The 17,513-nt window shown below is 38.1% G+C and overlaps 1 protein-coding gene and 2 long non-coding RNA genes across 4 annotated transcripts in view; all 3 read left to right on the forward strand.

The window, feature by feature from the left end:
- LOC108880790 (basement membrane-specific heparan sulfate proteoglycan core protein) overlaps positions 1-12,282 on the forward strand; it is a 42,679-nt gene extending 30,397 nt beyond the window's left edge. Inside the window, exons 22-30 of the mRNA XM_051070254.1 lie at positions 6,110-6,376; positions 7,029-7,286; positions 7,451-7,717; positions 8,367-8,633; positions 9,513-9,770; positions 10,331-10,421; positions 10,519-10,579; positions 10,989-11,176; positions 11,354-12,282. Of these exons, the coding sequence (XP_050926211.1) occupies positions 6,110-6,376; positions 7,029-7,286; positions 7,451-7,717; positions 8,367-8,633; positions 9,513-9,770; positions 10,331-10,421; positions 10,519-10,579; positions 10,989-11,176; positions 11,354-11,411 (1,715 nt within the window). The 3' untranslated portion in view covers positions 11,412-12,282. The remainder of the gene's footprint in view (positions 1-6,109; positions 6,377-7,028; positions 7,287-7,450; positions 7,718-8,366; positions 8,634-9,512; positions 9,771-10,330; positions 10,422-10,518; positions 10,580-10,988; positions 11,177-11,353) is intronic.
- LOC127142445 (uncharacterized) lies at positions 2,651-3,826 on the forward strand. Its single transcript, XR_007813186.1, has 2 exons — positions 2,651-2,689; positions 3,172-3,826. It is a non-coding gene; the product is annotated as an uncharacterized LOC127142445 (long non-coding RNA).
- Positions 12,283-12,556: 274 nt separating the features above from the next.
- Positions 12,557-17,048, forward strand: LOC108880808 (uncharacterized). Of its 2 annotated transcripts, none has more exons than XR_001960533.2 (5): positions 12,557-13,125; positions 14,137-14,200; positions 14,921-14,998; positions 15,540-15,608; positions 16,080-17,048. It is a non-coding gene; the product is annotated as an uncharacterized LOC108880808 (long non-coding RNA). The 2 variants fall into 2 exon arrangements; XR_001960534.2 differs by having other exon boundaries at positions 14,924-14,998.
- Positions 17,049-17,513: the final 465 nt, after the last annotated feature.

Consider the following 17,513-nt stretch of genomic DNA (forward strand, 5'->3'; position numbering starts at 1 on the left):
ATTTAATGTGTGATCTGATCCCAAATGATGCAAATCATTAAAACACATTTTTCTCCATCATCACCTGTTTAACACACGAAACCAAAGTCTTAGATCTGTTAAATGTTTTCACATGTGCAACATCTCTGTGTCTCTTCACCTCAACATTGAAGGGGTGTATGTCAAAGTAACTGTGTGAATGAAGCTTTAAGTGGGTCATCTAGGATTCAGTAATTTAAGTGTTAATTTGCAAATGTTTTTGTCTGTTTTATAGAGAATAATAACCACTTCACTGTGTTACCTTCTGATGTCAAAGTATGTTTCCATCCTCTTAACAAAGTGTTAACCACACAGAACAGCAACAAAGTTTGAAGATATACTCACGCCTGTTCTGAGGTTTTCTTTCAAACTCAACTCCACCCTGACCAGAGAGAGTAAACACAGAGGAAACAAAAGAAAGTTTCAGACACAAATGATAGTAATAATAATTACTTGTCCCTCTCGTGCTGTTCAGTAAACCTGCATTAACATTCACAGGTCAAATGCATTTCTGATCAGTTGTCTTTGGACTTCTCCATGTTTTTTTTCATCTGTGGCAATAATATCAAAGTCAGAATTGTCATTAATATCATGAGTTTAAAAGTGCATTAAAAGGAAGAGACCAAAGGAGAACATTATTACTTTTCCACAGTATAACAATATATATCAATATAAGACATGTTTGTCTTACAAACTTGCAAGTGTTGGAGCCTCCAAGTAGTTTTGGGAAATGTATTTTAGTCTTGTAGCAGGTTTCAGCCTCCATAAAGTTTCACTGTGTTGTTGTGACTCTGTGGTTTCTGCTGTGCTCTGTGTTACAGTGGTACAGGGTCAGGATGGCTGGGGAGTGACTTACACTTCTACTAAGATCTGTGCCTTTAAAGGATCAACAGTGGACATACACTGCACCTACACATACCCACCCAGGATAAATGATCAGATCACTGCAGTTAAAGAAACATACTGGTTTACCAAAAAGAGAAATAAAGAACCTGTGGATCTGAGAACAGACTCAGACTACACAGGTCGTGTGCAGTATCACTGTGCTGAGAACAGCTGCACTCTGACAATCACAGACCTGAGAGAGAGCGACTCAGCTGAGTACAAGTTCAGGTTCATAACAAACCAAGATGGTGGATGTTTTACTGGTTCACCTGGAGTCACTGTGTCTGTCTCAGGTAACATTTTCACTGGAATACTGAATAATTAGTTGTTTGTTGTTCAGTGTCACAGGAACTCTACTGTGAATCTTTATTGTTGCTTTGATTGTTCTTTGCTAGTTTAGTTACTTCCTGTTGTTTCATCACATTTTCAGACCTCCAGGTGAGAAGAAGATCATCAGAGCAGGTGGAGCTGAGGTGTCACAGCAGCTGTAATGTAGCTGATCATCCTTCATATGTCTGGTACCTGAATGGACAGAAAATGGAGGAAGAAAGATTTTCTCTCAGAGTCTCTGTTAATGATCACAACAGATATTCCTGTGCTGTTAAAGGACATGAGGATCACTGCTCCCCTCCAGTGTGTGAGTTTACTCCACAGTGTCACTAATGAAACTTTATGTTTTAATCGTTCAACAACTTTTGTGTTGAAACAACTGTTAACTTTTTAATAATCACTTCCACCTTGAAAAGTCATCCTTGACGCATTTTAATAAAGTTACTTTATCCTCACTTTCTCTCCTCCAGATCCTCCAAAGCTTCCCTCTGTGTCAGTGAGTCCCTCTGGTCAGATAGTGGAGGGCAGCTCAGTGAATCTGACCTGTAGCAGTGATGCTAACCCAGCAGCTAACTACACCTGGTACAAGGAGAATGAAGACTCACCAAAAGCTTCAGGACAGATCTTCACCATCACTGACGTCAGAGCTGAACACAGTGGGAATTATTACTGTGAAGCCCAGAATGAAAGATGACATCAGAACTCCACCTTGTATCTGACTGTTTGGACAAGTAAATTATACATCCTGACCTTAACACACACACACAAAGTTTTCTTATAGTTGTGCACCAATAGCTCCATCACATTGCACATGGATGACTCTGACTGACTGACTGACCTGGGAACCTGATCCATCAGTCTAATCTCACTGCTAATATTTCCTGTGTGCTGGTCTTAATTTCCAGGGGAATCAGTAATGATGATGAACATCATCAGGTTGACTCTGGTGGTCCTGATGCTGATTCCACTGCTTGTCGTGAGTCTGTGGACGAGGTAAGAAAAACCCCTCAGTTCAGTCACTGCTCTTTTATTCTCTTCTTCAAACTTGCTGTAGTTTTAGTTTTTTGAATTTCATCATGTTAAAGTTTGTATTTGTTGTTTGATTCAATCCAGGAAGAAGAAACATCTGAGCTTAAAGACTGAACCCAAAGAAGCTGGAGAGATGATAGAGGTGAGAGACAGAGAGGTCCTCCAGAACCTAAAAACCTCACATCACAGTTAGAACTTGGTTTATACTGTGGAAACTGAAGAAGCTGAGGAGTTCATTTCTATTTAATAAACAACTTGCTGGTTAGATTCTTATATATTATATGCAGGTTTGATGACTGAGGTCCGGTGAGGCTCATTGTCTCATCTCTCCACAGCAGTTAGACTCCTGTCCTGAGTATGAGGACATCACTGCAGCACAGACAGAAGACACAGAGGAGCAGGAAGACCTGGTGTGAAGAACAGTCAGGTTAGAGCCTCTCCCATGTTAGAGCAACATCATGTAATCATTTTACTTTCAAACAACAGCTTCAAAATCATTGTGATGGTACACTGATCTGTAACAGAGAGAATGGGCCTCTGTCATTCCCACTCAGTCACCCGTCCTAGAATTGTATTTACCAGCTTTGAAGACGAATCATATTTAAATCTGTTGTTTATTTCTCAGTTGTCATTATAAACTATATACTGTGTTTACTGAAGGAGATTTAACTTACATTTGAGCTGTAAATCTCATCACAGCAGAGTGGACTGTAGTTCACTTTAAGTGAAACCTTTTCAGAATAAAAGCCCATGGTAAAATGTTATAGTCCTGATCCAGTATCTTTGATGTCTCACTGCCCTCTAGTGGTGAAGTGCAGTGTTGCAGATTCAGGCTTCATAATTGTTTCCTATTGTTTCCTGTTTTTGTTTTTTTGTCCAATATAAGATGACTAATTTCCTGTCTTTTAGGTCATCTCTGGACACAGCTTATTGAAACCAAGCAGCTAAACGAGCCACAGTCACTCTTCACTGTTCTGCATTTGTCTGCAGCAGCAGAGAGACAAACCAAGAGAAAGGTTTCTTTTCTTTACATCCTCGTTTCAGTAAAACTGTGACATGGTTCACATTCTACATTCAGTCCTGTTCCTTCAGCTGCACACTCAATCATATCCTTTATATTTATTCTGAATTACTTAAATTGTAGCTCATTGTTTTGCTGCTTTACTATTGAAGGAAGATGTGTTTTCTGATCAAGTTGTAGTTTCCAGTTGCTGCCACTAGATGTCAGTAAAGCTTAGTTTACTGCCACATCCCATTCTCACTGCCTGTATATACATTTTATACTAATATTCATCATCAGAGCTGGTTTATTATTTATCAACTGTCCATATTCGTTATTATTTCTGTCTTAATTTAACTTCACTCACTCTATTATTTGCTTCTTATTTCATTTTCATTTAATTTATTTTTTAAATCTTTCTTTGACGTGTCTTTTTTTAATAATAATTTTTCTTGCCCCTGTCTTTACATGTATTTTTGACGCACACTGTTCTGCATCTTTTTGACACACTGAACTGTTCTTACACAGATGATGAGATTAAACATATCTTTAGTCTTCTTTAAATGGTCTCTCTTGTGTCTCTGGGTGTGGTGTGTAACGATTTTCTCACGCTCTCTTAAATAACTTACATTAATAAGTGCAAACTTTGCACAAACCACAAGTTACTTCTTCGTTTTTGGGTCTAATCTTCTGGCATCCAGCTCATCACGCATGTAAATTAGGCAAAGAGGAAGGAAGCTCGGGTGTATTTTTAACAGCTTGTCCTCTGTCTTTTGCTGACAGATTTGCTGTATTGTAGGTAAAGTATCTGTGATGTGACTGATGTCCACTGTGTGTACATTATTTATCTGAAGACTTGTTTTACTGTGTTTGAAGTCACACACAGAGACGACAGGAGCAGATATGAGTTTAACCGCAGCAGCGAGTGGATTTGTTGTCCTCCTCCTCCTCACTGTGCCAGGTACTGTACATGTCTACACTGATCTCTACAAGGTGATAAAAGCAACTAAAGTGAGGTTAGGAAAAAAAAAGAACTCAATCATTCTCCGATCACCAGTATTTTAGGTTTCAGCCATGAAAGTGAAAGTAGCTCTTGTTGCCTGAGAGCAGGGTTGATCCTCATCACTTGTTTCTCTCCGTTTACTCCGTGTTTAATGCTGTCTGTCACCGGTCGTTACATGTTCACGGCGTTTTTTTTTTTAAAGAAATAGTCTCATAGGAAATAACAAAACAAATATGACAAATGAATTACAAATGCAAACGTATCAGAATGTGGAGCACATCATGTTATACGATGTGAAAACTGTCTTTGATACGCTGCGATTTTTTTCTAGAGTTATTGGTTCTCATTAAAAATAAAGAAAACCCCCGTCTTGGTTTAGCGGAAGCACGCTGTCTGCAGACACAGTTACCGCAGTTAAGTAACATCTGGGGTGAAGGGTCTGATGACACTGCCAGCGCGAGCCGCTGCGCTTCGTTTGGTTTGTCTGCACCCGGGAGCTGCGCGCGGCGCCCTGCTCAGAACACAGGACCTCCCCATCTCTCCGCTGATCTCATGTCAGCTCCGTTCAGCACTGTGGAGGAGGTTCATGGATACAGCTGAGGTGGGAGGTTTCTGCAGGAAATAACGCTCACATGTTACGTTTGTTTGTCATTTAATAGACGAAGCCGCAGGTTTTCATTGCTCTAACTCATCTCAGCAGGTGGTTTCACTGAGTTCTTCTCTGTGTGAATGTTCCTCATCCGTTTGTAGAGTCGTTAGCTGAACTGAAAATGCAGACTGGTGCTTCTCTGTAACAGATGGTTTGACATCCCTGGAGGTAGTTTTGGAAATGTAGTTCATGTCTCCAAAGATGAATAAGGAAAAATCCGTCTGTTCTCTGCTGGTGTTTGGAATCTGACTGTGGTTTCTGCTGTGCTCTGTGTTACAGTGGTACAGGGTCAGGATGGCTGGGGAGTGACTTACACTTCTACTCAGATCTGTGCCTTTAAAGGATCAACAGTGAACATACACTGCACCTACAGATACCCACCCAGAAGATACCTTGTGGTTCAGGAAAGATTCTGGTTTATAAAACAGAGTAATGGGGTTTATGTGGATCTGACAACAGACCCAGAGTATTCACGTCGTGTGAAGTATAACTGTGAAAACAACAGGTGCACTCTGACAATCACAAACCTGAGAGAGAGCGACTCAGCTGTGTACAAGTTCAGGTTCACAACAAACCAACATGATGGGAAATTTACTGGTGAACCTGGAGTCACTGTGTCTGTCTCAGGTAAAAATGTTGTGCTGGAAGTCTGTTTCAAATATTAGTGTGTCTTTGTTAGTGTGTATGTTGACATGTTTGTTGTTCACAGACCCTCAGCTCCAGGTTCATGTGAGGAGATCAACAGTCAGTCAGTATCCTACCCTGGCAGAGCTGACATGTCACAGCAGTTGTCAGGTTCCAGATCAGACCTCCTACGTTTGGTACAAGAATGGACAAGAAGTTAAAGGAGAAAAAAATAAATATTTTTACACATATAGTCCTGAAGACAACTATCGCTGTTCTGTGATAATGTGTGAGTTTACACCTCTTTTTTCACTCAGTAATGTAATCTAGTTCAGACCAAGTCAAGTTCAGTATTATATCTGACACACTGACCAAAATGTGATTCAACTACGCAGTTTAATTCATGTATGGAATGAATAATTTAATCATTAAAATCTAATGAAAACTAAATTAATTCTATTACAGTCACTCTGGAAATATTCTCTCTTTAGTTTAAATTGAACTATTAACAAATAATGAAGGCTATAGTGTATCTGTGTCTATGTATCATGTCTGTTGATGTCTCCTCCAGATCCTCCAAAGCTTCCCTCAGTGTCAGTGAGTCCCTCTGGTCAGATAGTGGAGGGCAGCTCAGTGAATCTGACCTGTAGCAGTGATGCTAACCCAGCAGCTAAATACACCTGGTACAAGACAAATGGAAATCTAGAACTTCAACCTCTCAGTAAAGAATCACTGACCTTCAGCTCCATCCAGTCCTCAGACTCTGGAGACTATCACTGTACAGCTGAGAATGAGCTGGGGAATAATACATCTAAATCCATCTCTATTGATGTGACATGTGAGTGAAATACAGCTTCTACATTATGGAGAGATTCAATCTGTCAGGGGTTTTTTCAGCTTGAGCTTTAGATTTACACATTTTACAGCTTATGTTACAAACTGAGCTGTGTGGCTTGAAACAAATGAGTATTTTGAAGACAGATGTCAAAATAAAATGCTGCCGTATTAAAGGAAATGTAGGATCAGTGTTTTTGGAGTTTGACTTTAGGGAGCAAAGGTCAGGATATCTGTGCTGCTTCAACTCCCATCATTCTTCAAATCTGTTTTTGTGAAGGACAAAGGTGCAACATAAAATGACTGGAGTTTCTTTTCACTTAACAAGAAGAACATAGAAGAACGTACCTGTCTGTGTCAGTTTCAGTCTGCTGCTGTAGTTCAGGGAGCAGGTGCAGTAGAGTTTTACACTTCTATTCAGTCACTGATTTTCTTAAACAAAGCATCTTTATTCCAAAATGTGACTCAGTTACAGTTTAATTCACATATCTGTAAGGAGAGGCAACAAAATGAAAATCTAATTTTACAAATCAAATTAATTCAGTTACTGTCTTTCTGAATATACTTTCTCTTAAGAAGTTAAACTATTAACAGATAATACAGGCTGTAGTATAACAGCATTCTCATCTGTGTATGTCTGTTGATGTCTCCTCCAGATCCTCCAAAGCTTCCCTCAGTGTCAGTGAGTCCCTCTGGTCAGATAGTGGAGGGCAGCTCAGTGACTCTGACCTGTAGCAGTGAAGCTAACCCAGCAGCCACTTGTACCTGGTACAAGGAGAACCAGCAGCTGCCTCATGAACAAAACGGCATTTATCATTTCACCTCCATCAGCTCTGAGGACATTGGGTATTACCACTGCAAATGTGGGAATAACGTTGGACAGATCAACTCTTCTTTATTTATAGATGTCCAATGTAAGTCACACTTTATTTTTCATGAGAGATTAGGACATCAGAACACAGGTGATTAGTAACCAGGAAATCTATTTTTTAACCATAACATTTCATGTGCTGCCCTACACATATTATTCAGTAATGCAATTTGCAGTTAAGTATGTTGTTTGTGTACGTTGTTCCAGATCCTCCAAAGCTTCCCTCTGTGTCAGTGAGTCCCTCTGGTCAGATAGTGGAGGGCAGCTCAGTGACTCTGACCTGTAGCAGTGATGCTAACCCAGCAGCTAAATACACCTGGTACAAGACAAATGGAAATCTAGAACTTCAACCTCTCAGTAAAGAATCACTGACCTTCAGCTCCATCCAGTCCTCAGACTCTGGAGACTATCACTGTACAGCTGAGAATGAGCTGGGGAATAATACATCTAAATCCATCTCTATTGATGTGACATGTGAGTGAAATACAGCTTCTACATTATGGAGAGATTCAATCTGTCAGGGGTTTTTTCAGCTTGAGCTTTAGATTTACACATTTTACAGCTTATGTTACAAACTGAGCTGTGTGGCTTGAAACAAATGAGTATTTTGAAGACAGATGTCAAAATAAAATGCTGCCGTATTAAAGGAAATGTAGGATCAGTGTTTTTGGAGTTTGACTTTAGGGAGCAAAGGTCAGGATATCTGTGCTGCTTCAACTCCCATCATTCTTCAAATCTGTTTTTGTGAGGGACAAAGGTGCAACATGAAATGACTGGAGTTTCTTTTCACTTAACAAGAAGAACATAGAAGAACGTACCTGTCTGTGTCAGTTTCAGTCTGCTGCTGTAGTCCAGGGAGCAGGTGCAGTAGAGTTTTACACTTCTATTCAGTCACTGATTTTCTTAAACAAAGCATCTTTATTCCAAAATGTGACTCAGTTACAGTTTAATTCACATATCTGTAAGGAGAGGCAACAAAATGAAAATCTAATTTTACAAATCAAATTAATTCAGTTACTGTCTTTCTGAATATACTTTCTCTTAAGAAGTTAAACTATTAACAAATAATGAAGGCTATAGTGTATCTGTGTCTATGTATCATGTCTGTTGATGTCTCTTCCAGATCCTCCAGTTCTTCCCTCTGTGTCAGTGAGTCCCTCTGGTCAGATAGTGGAGGGCAGCTCAGTGACTCTGACCTGTAGCAGTGAAGCTAACCCAGCAGCTAAATACACCTGGTACAAGACAAATAGAAATCTAGAACTTCAACCTCTCAGTAAAGAATCACTGACCTTCAGCTCCATCCAGTCCTCAGACTCTGGAGACTATCACTGTACAGCTGAGAATGAGCTGGGGAATAATACATCTAAATCCATCTCTATTGATGTGACATGTGAGTGAAATACAGCTTCTACATTATGGAGAGATTCAATCTGTCATATTCTTTAACATTTAACACAAGGGTCACTTCACTGATTGAACACATGAAGTGTAGTTAACTCATCATGAGGAGCTCTGCTCAGTCTGAAAACCTCTGCATGTTGTCATCTGTGGCCTGAAAAAAGAACCTTAATGACGTTGTTAGAGTTATTTTCACTCTGGGTTTAATCAACAAGTTTTTTCAGGCTTCGTGGTAATTACACTGAACTGTGCGGCTTGAATGGGTAAACTGGGTATTTTGAAGAAAAGGAAGTCTAAATAAAATACTACTGAATTATAGGAAATGTAGGATCAGTGTTTTTGGAGTTTGACCCGTATGGAGTGGAGGTCAGGACATCTTCAGTCATTGTTTACATCTGTTTTTTGTGAAGGACAACATGAAATCACTGGAGTTTCTTTTCACTTAACAAGAAGAACGTACCTGTCTGTGTCAGTTTCAGTCTGCTGCTGTAGTTCAGGGAGCAGGTGCAGTAGAGTTTTTAATATTCACCTTTGGCACCAAGTTCAACTGACGTCCATTCACCAGACCACCTACTTTCCACATTCTACCATGTCTGTAACAAAGTATTAAAAATAACATGAGTCAACTTATAATGATCAATATTCATACATACAGATCCTCCAAAGCTTCCCTCTGCGTTGGACAGATCAACTCTTCTTTATTTATAGATGTCCAGTGTTAGTCACATTTTATTTTTCATGAGAGATTAGGACATCAGAACACAGGTGATTAGTAACCAGGAAATATATTTTTCAGCCATAACATTTCATGTGCATATTATTCAGTAATGCAATTTGCAGTTAAGAATGTTGTTTGTGTACGTTGTTCCAGATCCTCCAAGGCTTCTCTCTGCATCAGTGAGTCCCTCTGGTCAGATAGTGGAGGGCAGCTCAGTGAATCTGACCTGTAGCAGTGATGCTAACCCAGCAGCTAAATACACCTGGTACAAGGAGAATGAAGACTCACCAAAAGCTTCAGGACAGATCTTCACCATCACTGACGTCAGAGCTGAACACAGTGGGAATTATTACTGTGAAGCCCAGAATGAAAGAGGACGTCAGAACTCCACCTTGTATCTGACTGTTAAAGGTAAACTTTTTAATTCATTTACACCTTTTCACATTAAACAAATGTCATAATCCACTATATGATAGAATGTAGAAGTCAGACGGTTCGAGAACCAAGAGCAGCCAAACCATCCAGTAAAACCATGGTCAGAGCTGTAAAAAGACCCAAGTTGTTTTAAACTGGGTAATTCCTTTAGAAGGACATGGTCACTGGATTAGAAGCACTGACAGCAGAAATGCATGTCATTTAACACGAACACAATGACTAGCACAAAGCTGTTGGTTTTGAGCACACAGACATCTGAATTACATTGCATTACACAGACTGATGTTTCTGTGATCTTGTTCACCCCATTCATACCAGTGATAGTTTGCAAAGCCACAGAAACTTCTTCATGAAGGTACATAAGTAGGATTTACTGCAGGACTGTTGAATAAGACATTCATTTGGGCTATGTGTACCTAATAAATTGACAACTGAGTTTACACGAACAAAGAAAATATTTATGTTATATCCTTCTAAGGGGTCTTTGGGTTAAAACATCTTAACAAACCTGAATTATTTTTTTTATTTCATCACAGTTTTCCCAAGAGCGCAGAAATCAGCAGTCATTGGAATAACTGCTGCTCTTTTCCTTGCTATCATACTCCTCTCTGTCTTCCTACTGATAAGGTGAGCAGATCTGTTTTACTGAAGCATTGTTCAGTAAATACCTGGAAATCACTCACGTTAGCAGTCTGTTTGGCAACTAAACTATCATTACCACCAGAAAAAAGAGGACCTCCAAGCAGTCATCTGAGCCTGGAGAGAGACGTGACGACGGTGAGCAGGTGAGGTGTGAGTTGTACAGTTCAGTAGAGCTTCCAGTGAAATATCATGTTGGTTCTTCAGTTCAGTTCACTTTGAATACTAATCTGACTGAGAAGCGCTTCATGCTGGTCCTCTGACATCCATCTTCACAGATTAATTCTGTTCGGACTTCTGTTAACTCTGCCTGATCCGTCTCTTCTACATCCAGAGTCTGGTGTTTCAACAAGATGTTTATTTATTTCTGTCATAGGTGCAGATTGATCAATGCTCGAGTGGATGTTGCTTTGGCCTTTTCTGTTGTGGTTACATATAATATTAGTGTTAAGCAATTGAAGGCCACCTTGCTTTACTTGGTGTCACCACGACTGGGACAAGAACCAAAGTTCAGCACCACTACACATAAGATTTAAAGTGAATTTGTCTTTGCAGTGTCTACCTGATCAGCCAGGGGAGCCAGAGGAACAGGACCTTTACTATGCCAGTGTCCGCTTTGTGAAGAACGATACAGATCCTGTCTACTCCAACATCACAGGACCCCGCAGACACAAAGAGGAGGAGGAAGAGGAGGAGGAGGGTGTGGAGTACAGTGTTGTCAAATTTAACAGTCATCCCCCAAGGTGAGCAGGAACATTATCCTTCATTTAAATCTCAAAACATCAATTCATAGACCTGATGATGTTCTAACACTTTCATTATGATTTCTTTCACTTGTTTTGTTTACAGTTAAATCACTACATCTCCATGATCTCCTGATTCTTTCTTTCTTTCTTTATTTTATCTCCTCTCATAACCAGAGCCCAGGAGACTGTAGAGGATCCGACAGCATTGTACAGCACAGTTAACAAACCCTGATCTTAGAGCAGTGTCTGTCAGTCAGTCAGTCACTTCTTCCATCACTTTGGTCCAGATTTCACAACAGCTGCTGGATGGATTTCCAAAAAACTTTGTACAGCCATTTGTACTCTGCACGGGATAAATCCTACTGACTCTGGTGATGCCCTGTCTAGTGTCATTTTACAGATTGACAATTTTGGTTCTTAGTGACATATATTGAAAACTATTGGAGAAATTGTTATGTAAATTGTGGTGCAAATATGCATTGAAATCCTCATGACTTTAGGGATTCCCTGACATTCACTTTTCATCTAAAATATGACAACACAATATAGCAACATGTGGAAACATTGCTCTATATTGCAACTCGTGGTCAAAGTGGTCACATTCAGTCTTAATTAATCATAAACAATGTAGACATATTAAACATTTTATTGCTGTGGTGTCAAACATGCTGTGTCCCTAAGATGGCTAAAGGCTTGTGATTGACGTTCTTTTCAATCAATTCAGATATAAAACTTCATGTTAAGAACAATAATTATGTGACATAGTTGTAGTGTCATCCTGCTGCCACTAGATAGTAAAGATGTTAGTAAAGAGTCACGTCAACTACTTCCAAGATCCTGTTAAGTAGCCTACACTGCTTGTCAGCAGTTTCACCATCACAGCAGGTTTTATTTCCATCTATCTTTCCATCACAACTCATTACAATTGTCTATCTTGCTGTTGTCTTTATTCCTTTTATTATGGCTCACCTCTTGTTCTGTGTATGTCTTACATTTTTCACACCATTTATTAACATTTCTCCTTTTTCTTTATAGTTTTGTTTTCATGAAATTTATTTAAAAAATTCATAAGAGCCAAGAGCAAATAAATATTTTCTACTTTTTCCTCTGACTCTTGTTGTTAGACCTGATGAGTTAAAAAAAAAAAAGAAGAAGAGATTTGAGAGAAGAGATAGAGAAAAATAATCTCTTTAAATAGTGTCTAAATAGTGTTTAAGAAGGTCTCTTACCATCTTTCATATATATTACATCATGAAGTGCATGTTAACTGACGAAAACAACAAGAAGTTTCTGGTTCACACTGCATGTTAATAACGCACAGTGACAGGAAGTCTGGGAGGAAGGATGTCTTTTTATTGTCCTGACCACAGACAGTTGCACCAGTGCAACACAGTTCCCTTTTACACTGTAAATGGGAGAGTTTAACGTGACTAATGCACCGTATAACTTACGTCTGATGTGTTTTATGGTCACCGAAGTCACAGAGCGGTGAAAGGAGCAGCTTTGAGTTCAACAGCAGCAAGTTTCCCTAAATCTATTCAGAGCTAAGAGCAGTAATTGAACATGTACAATTTAATGGAGGGCAGGCTCAAGTCAATCAATAGACTCTCCACCCTTCATTTTGAGTCAACCACTTCCGCTAATTCGACCAATCAGAAACAAAATAGGCGAGAATCAGACGACCAATCAGCGTTTTGCGTGCCGACGTAGGCTGGCGTGCGTCGTCATTGGGTATGAGCGAGTAGAGCAACAGAAACAAAGGCAGACAAAAAACAGTGAAAATATGGAGTAAAACCATAATTTGAGTCGTAGCTTCGTCGTTTTGGTTTTTTTAGGACTGCGAGAAGCTTATTTACCGAAGAAGCCTCGATGCTAAGGCTAGCTTTATAGCTGTTTTTCCTCGGACACGAGTGAGGCTGGACGCTGAGCACACCTGCGATGCTAAGGTAAGGCTAATGAGCTAATTAGTCAGCGGCGAGCGTTAGCATTAGCAGTAGCGGCTAGAAAGTATAACGAATGAGCTAACTTGCGGCTAGCGTTAGCAGTAACAGTAGCCTTGTCTTTAAATCACATCTGTTGGGCCTGATTCCATTTTCACTCGATTTTTATTTTGTGGTTAATGTGTTTGTGTTACTGTGTCATGAGTTGTGGGCCCACCAATGATAACACTGACTCTTTGCAGTCAGTTTGCGTGTCTTTGCGGTCACTTTGCAGACATGCCGCTCTGTGTTTTTGTGTACAATCCTGGTGATTTCAGTCCGTTTGTGGCGGGTTAGCATCTCCTTGTGATCATTTAGCATCTCTTTATGGTGAGCCCTTTGTCTCTATGTGGTTGTTTTGCAGTTTTAAGGTGCTACCGGGCTATCTTACATTTATGTATACCTGCTTTTTGACTCATTGTGTTTGATTTCCACCATATTGCGCCTCTTTGTGTCTTTAGTGTGTCTCTGTAGAATTGGGCCATTTTTGTGTTGGACCATTTTAGAGTCTTAGTGGCTATTTTGCGTCTCTGCTTGTTGTCTGTGTTTTGTGTGTTTCTGGTCATCCGCGGTCGTTTTCCTGTTTAATTCTGGGTTATATTAACGCTAAGACCCTGTGGTGGTGATCTGTTCATGGTCAATTGTCTGTGATGACTCGAACACAGTTTTGTGATAAATACAGGCCTGAAAACAAGATTTACTTCTGTATGGGGTGAGATTACCGATAATAAACAATAAATAATTACATTAATACAAACGCTTAAACAAAAGTTGAATTTAAAATTTGAAAGTATAAATTGCTTTGCTGTCTTAGGTCAACAAAATAATTTCAGTGCATTTATTCACCTAGTCAAACACTTGTCAAAGTGTTTAGTTTTCCGTTGTGTGTTCTCCTGCTCTGTTACGGAGGTAAAAAGTTTGAAATACTATATTTTATTAGTTAGGTGATTTTTCAAGTGCTGCGCTTGTATTTTTTAGGTCTACATGTTCAGTTGCTGTAGTCTGGATGGAGTGACCAGCTCTGACCGTACAGCCCTAACAGGTACGTGTCCTCAACATTTACCCAGTCTGAGGTAAATGTGTCAGTGAACTGAAGCGTTAATGTCAGTAACCACTCTGTCTCTTGATTCAGTGTTAGTTTAAATCCCAGGTTCAACTTCGGTATTTAATAATTATGTATTTAATATAACAACAACTAATCATATCTACAGAATGTCAGAGAACAGCACCAGTTATAGTTTCCCCGAGTTCAGGGTGATGTCTTCAGATGTCCTGTTTTGTCCAATCAACAGAATTAATTTACTATCATATGACAAAGACACAAACAATTCAATTCTCACATTTTAAAAGTCCTCCAAGTCAAGATAAGATAAGATGGACTTTATTTATCCCACTTGTGGGAAATTCACGTTACAGCAGCAAGAAACAGGGGTGACCAAAATAGAAAAATAAAAATAAAAGATATAATATAAGAAAAGCACAGAAGTAACAAAGTTAAAGTGCAGCAATCAGCATTAGAAAAAAAGTCTGTAATAAATAGAAAAATGTGCAGTTTGAGAAATGGTGATAATCATTGAAGTAGTCAAAGCAACTATTTGAAATTTTGGGTAAAAAAGTATATACATACACATGCGTATATATCAAAATAGCCATCAGTTTTGTCTGTGGACTAATGGGTTGTGGGTCTCAGTTCTGTATGTTTTCAGCTCAGTAGGTAACACTGTGGTGGTAATTTTCCTGTGTATTTCTCATTAATTTCCAGCAGGTGTCACCACTTCATCCATGTTTGCCGAGTCCTTGTACAGCAGAGATCTTTGAGACGAGAGGATCCTCGACAGAGGTAATTCAGAAACAGCACTTAAAATAAATTGTTCATGTTCAGTAAAAATAAGGTTGAGTAATCTGTTATATACAGTGTCACCCATAAAGTTGAAATAATTTTTTCAGGCACATTCTTCTTTTTATTCCTGTTTATAGTAATCAGTAATCACCTCTGACCATGTGCAATGATTACATACTGAGTCCCAGCCACCAGTGTTGTTTTGAGAAGATATATACTTAATCTATCAAGAATATCACATTGTCATATTGATTTCATGATACGCAATCCACAATAATAGATGTATTTTTTTAATGATAGAAGTACTGAAAGTAATATGTCCAGTCATATGTGAATGAGCATACAGCATTCTGAACAAACGCAATGTTTGCAAGTTTATGAAATTGTTAATGCGTCGTAGAGTTGTCAGTCAGGAAACAAATTCTAAAACAGGTTCTTAAAGGTTTTTATTCATCAAAGTAAACAAAGACTGTTGTGTTACTAAGAAGAGGACACCTTATTGAAACTGTTCTGACCGTCTGTTCTCTCTGATCTCCTCCAGGGGTCACCACTTCATCCATGATTGAAGAGTCCTGGTACAATGAGACGTTCTTCTCTTCATGTCAGAGAGGTAAGTGTCCAACAGAGAGCACTGCCATTAAATTGTACATGTTCAATTACTGATATTAGGTCTGAGTCGATTATGAATTATTAAAAGAAATCTTACTCAGTCATAAAGTTAATTTTCATATGGTGCATTTGTTAAGTATTCAGAGCCCTCCCTTTCCCCATTTTGTTCATTCATTGTTCATTAGAACATTACATTAGAAATTTTTCAACTCAGGTGCCTCCAGTTTCTCTGGATAGTCTCTGAAATGTTTGTGTGAACTAAATTTACCACAGGTGGACTCCAGTCAAGGTGTAGAAATATGATCATTTAAAGTGCCATGTTAAAAAGTCTGAATACTTCTGATAGTGTGACATTTCAGGTCTTTTATTAAAGCTTGCAAAAAATGTCTAAAATTCTGTTAGTCATGATTTGTAATAAATTTCATGTATTTGGAAAAAGCCTGGTTTTAAATAAATGTTCTGTGTTTTTCAGGTGAATTCACAGAAACCACTGGATCCACTGAAGGATGAAGGTAGGAAAATGTTTGAATTTCTTTAAGATCAGGGAACAAAATAGTCCTCAGACTTAATGTAAACAATTTATTGAAATATAAAGACAATGTATCTCCAAAATACAGAGTTAAACATACATCATGAGTAATAGGTAACTCCAAATAGCAATAGTAATCTGTAACAATAGAGGTAATAGAAATATTTAAGTAATTTAAATGTATGAAGAGTAATATAAATTACTTAATCCACAATAATTAAAGTAGTCTAATAATAGAAGTAATGTAGAGGTAATATTTAAGTAATCTGTAATATAATCATAGTCAATGGTAGAAATCATAGAAATAAATCAGACTATTCTGTAATAACTGAAAAATAGTATAGATGTAATAATAAAGTAATCTAGAGGTAATCCCTAACTAAAATAATAATGTACAATAGTAGGGGTTTATATTAATCTGTAATACTAGATGTAACATAATCGTAGTCCATAATAGTAATCCAATAGTAGAAGTAATGTAAATGTAGTCCACAATAATAGTGATATAAAAGTAATCTGTAACAGTTGAAATTTAATAGTAATGCAAAATAATACAAGTAATCCACAATAGTAAAAATAATAGTAAGTGAAATATTAATCTATAATACTAGAAGTAACATAATCATAGTGTATTGTAGTCCACAATAACAGTAATATCTAAGTAGTCTGTAACAATTGAAATATAAAAGTAATGCAAAATAGAAGTAATATTAATTTGTAACATTTAAAGTAATCTGTAATACTAGATGTAACATAATCGTAGTCCATAATAGTAATCCCAAATAGATCTCCAATAGTAGAAGTAATGTAAATGTAGTCCACAATAATAGTAATATAAAAGTAATCTGTAACCGTTGAAATTTAATAGTAAAAGTAATCCACAATAGTGAAAATAATATAGAGGTAATATATTAATCTATAATACTAGAAGTAACATAATCATAGTGTATTGTAGTCCACAATAACAGTAATATCTAAGTAGTCTGTAACAATTGAAATATAAAAGTAATGCAAAATAAATAATCCATAATAATAGAAGTAATATGGATGTAACCCCTGACCTAAGTAATAGTAGAGGTAATATTATTTTGTAACATTTAAAGTAATCTGTAATAGAGAGGTAATATAATCATAGGCCATAATAGTGATCCATATTAGCAGGAATAATGCACAATGAGTAATTAGTATAAGTAATCGTTAAAAACAATAGAGTGAGGTTTAGAAGAGGAAATGAGATTATTAATGAATTCCTGTGATTAACACGTGTTCTGTCTCTGCAGGAGGAGGAGGAGACGACGACGGACGACTGAAGACCTGGACCAGGACCTGAAGTGGACTAAAGAAGACAACAGAAGATGTCAAGAGGAGAGAGACCAG

Source organism: Lates calcarifer, linkage group LG5 (assembly GCF_001640805.2).
Source record: "Lates calcarifer isolate ASB-BC8 linkage group LG5, TLL_Latcal_v3, whole genome shotgun sequence".
Taxonomy (NCBI): domain Eukaryota; kingdom Metazoa; phylum Chordata; class Actinopteri; family Centropomidae; genus Lates; species Lates calcarifer.